The 1,382-nt window shown below is 63.1% G+C and overlaps 1 protein-coding gene across 1 annotated transcript; it reads left to right on the top strand.

Annotated features, from left to right (window-relative positions):
* Positions 1 to 72: 72 nt before the first annotated feature.
* On the top strand, positions 73 to 1,376 carry LOC122545085 (3 beta-hydroxysteroid dehydrogenase type 7-like; the record flags this gene model as incomplete). The annotated part of the gene is made up of 2 exons (XM_043684266.1): positions 73 to 316; positions 736 to 1,376. Coding segments are annotated over 2 exons (690 nt in total), but the record flags the coding sequence as incomplete, so codon positions are not given.
* Between the last annotated feature and the right edge of the window lie 6 nt (positions 1,377 to 1,382).

Below are 1,382 nucleotides of genomic sequence, written 5' to 3'. Positions count from 1 at the left end.
GAGAGAGAGATGGAGAGAAGGTGAGGGAAGGGTAATGAGGGAGAGAGGGTGTTCGCTGCTGTTTGGAGTTAACCTGAAGGTCTCTTCGTTTATTCCCCCCTCTCCCTCCCTGTTTCTCCCCCCCCGCACTCCCTCCCCTCCCTCCCGGAGAAGGTAGCGGGGGGTAAGAGGTTATGGACGTGTGCCCTGAGGCCGCTGGGTATTTATGGGGAGGAGTGCCCCCTTCTGGCCGGGATTTACCATCAGGCTCAGCGTCTGGGGGGGCAGCTCTATCGCCTGGGACCAGCCAACGCCTTCACCGGCCGGGTCTATGTGGGTAAGGTCCGCCTCCCCCCTCCCTACACCCCTTCCACCCTCTTCCCCCCCCACCCCCCTCCCTTCCCCCCCTTCCACCTCCCGGGGTCCCAGGGGAGGGGTGTAGGGGCTAGAAGGGGCTTTGGTCTTTGATACACGAATGGCCTCCTCTCTCTGTCTGAGCGGGGAGGGCGGTGGTGTTAAGCGAGGCGGGAGGTGGGAGTGTCCTCCTAGCCCCTCCCTCCCTCCCTCCCTCCCGGAAATCGGATTCCCTCCCGGGGCTGGGAGTGGGCCGAACGGCCTCCGCCGACTGGAGTAGCCAGGGTGGTAAGGGGCTCGAACGGGGAGGCTGTGATGGGTAGACGCTGACTTTGCCCGTTTCCCTCCTGTCCCACCCTCCAAATACCTCCCTCCTCACCCCCACCCCCACCCCCACTGTAGGTAATGTGGCCTGGATGCACGTGTTGGCAGCTCAGACCCTGAGGGACAGGCCCGCCTCACTCAGCGGCCAGGCCTACTATTGCACGGACGCCTCCCCGGACAGGAGTCACATGGATTTCAACATGGAGCTGCTGGGGCCCGCTGGGGTGCGGCTGGTGGGCCAGGGTGGTCCTGTCCTCCCTCTGGCCCTGACCCACTGCCTGGTCTGGCTGCTGCAGCTGCTGCAGTGGGTGCTCAGCCCTTTCCTCACCTTCGCCCCCTTCCTCAACCGCCACACCCTGGCCATGGCGTCCACCACCTTCACCGTGCGCACCCAGAAGGCCTGGCACCACTTCGGATACCGCCCGCTCTACACCTGGGAGGAGGCACGGGATCGCACTGTGCGCTGGCTGCGCTCACTCCCCAAGGCGGCATCGAGGGGCCCCGGAGGACCAGGACCGAGCTAATCCCAACCGCCCTTTCGGCGCAGAGTCCCACCACTGAGCGAACTCCATGTGCTTCCAGAGCTCCGATCTGCGGTCCGTTCTGTGTTTTATATCAGACTCCCTCTGATCCATTCCCTGTTTTATATCAGACTCCCTCTGATCCATTCCGTGTTTTATACCAGACTCTCTCTCTGATCCATTCCGTGTTTTACATCAGACTCC

The sequence above is a fragment of the Chiloscyllium plagiosum genome, unplaced genomic scaffold (assembly GCF_004010195.1).
Source record: "Chiloscyllium plagiosum isolate BGI_BamShark_2017 unplaced genomic scaffold, ASM401019v2 scaf_79507, whole genome shotgun sequence".
NCBI classification, from domain to species: domain Eukaryota; kingdom Metazoa; phylum Chordata; class Chondrichthyes; order Orectolobiformes; family Hemiscylliidae; genus Chiloscyllium; species Chiloscyllium plagiosum.
This window is presented reverse-complemented; position numbering and strand designations above follow the sequence as displayed.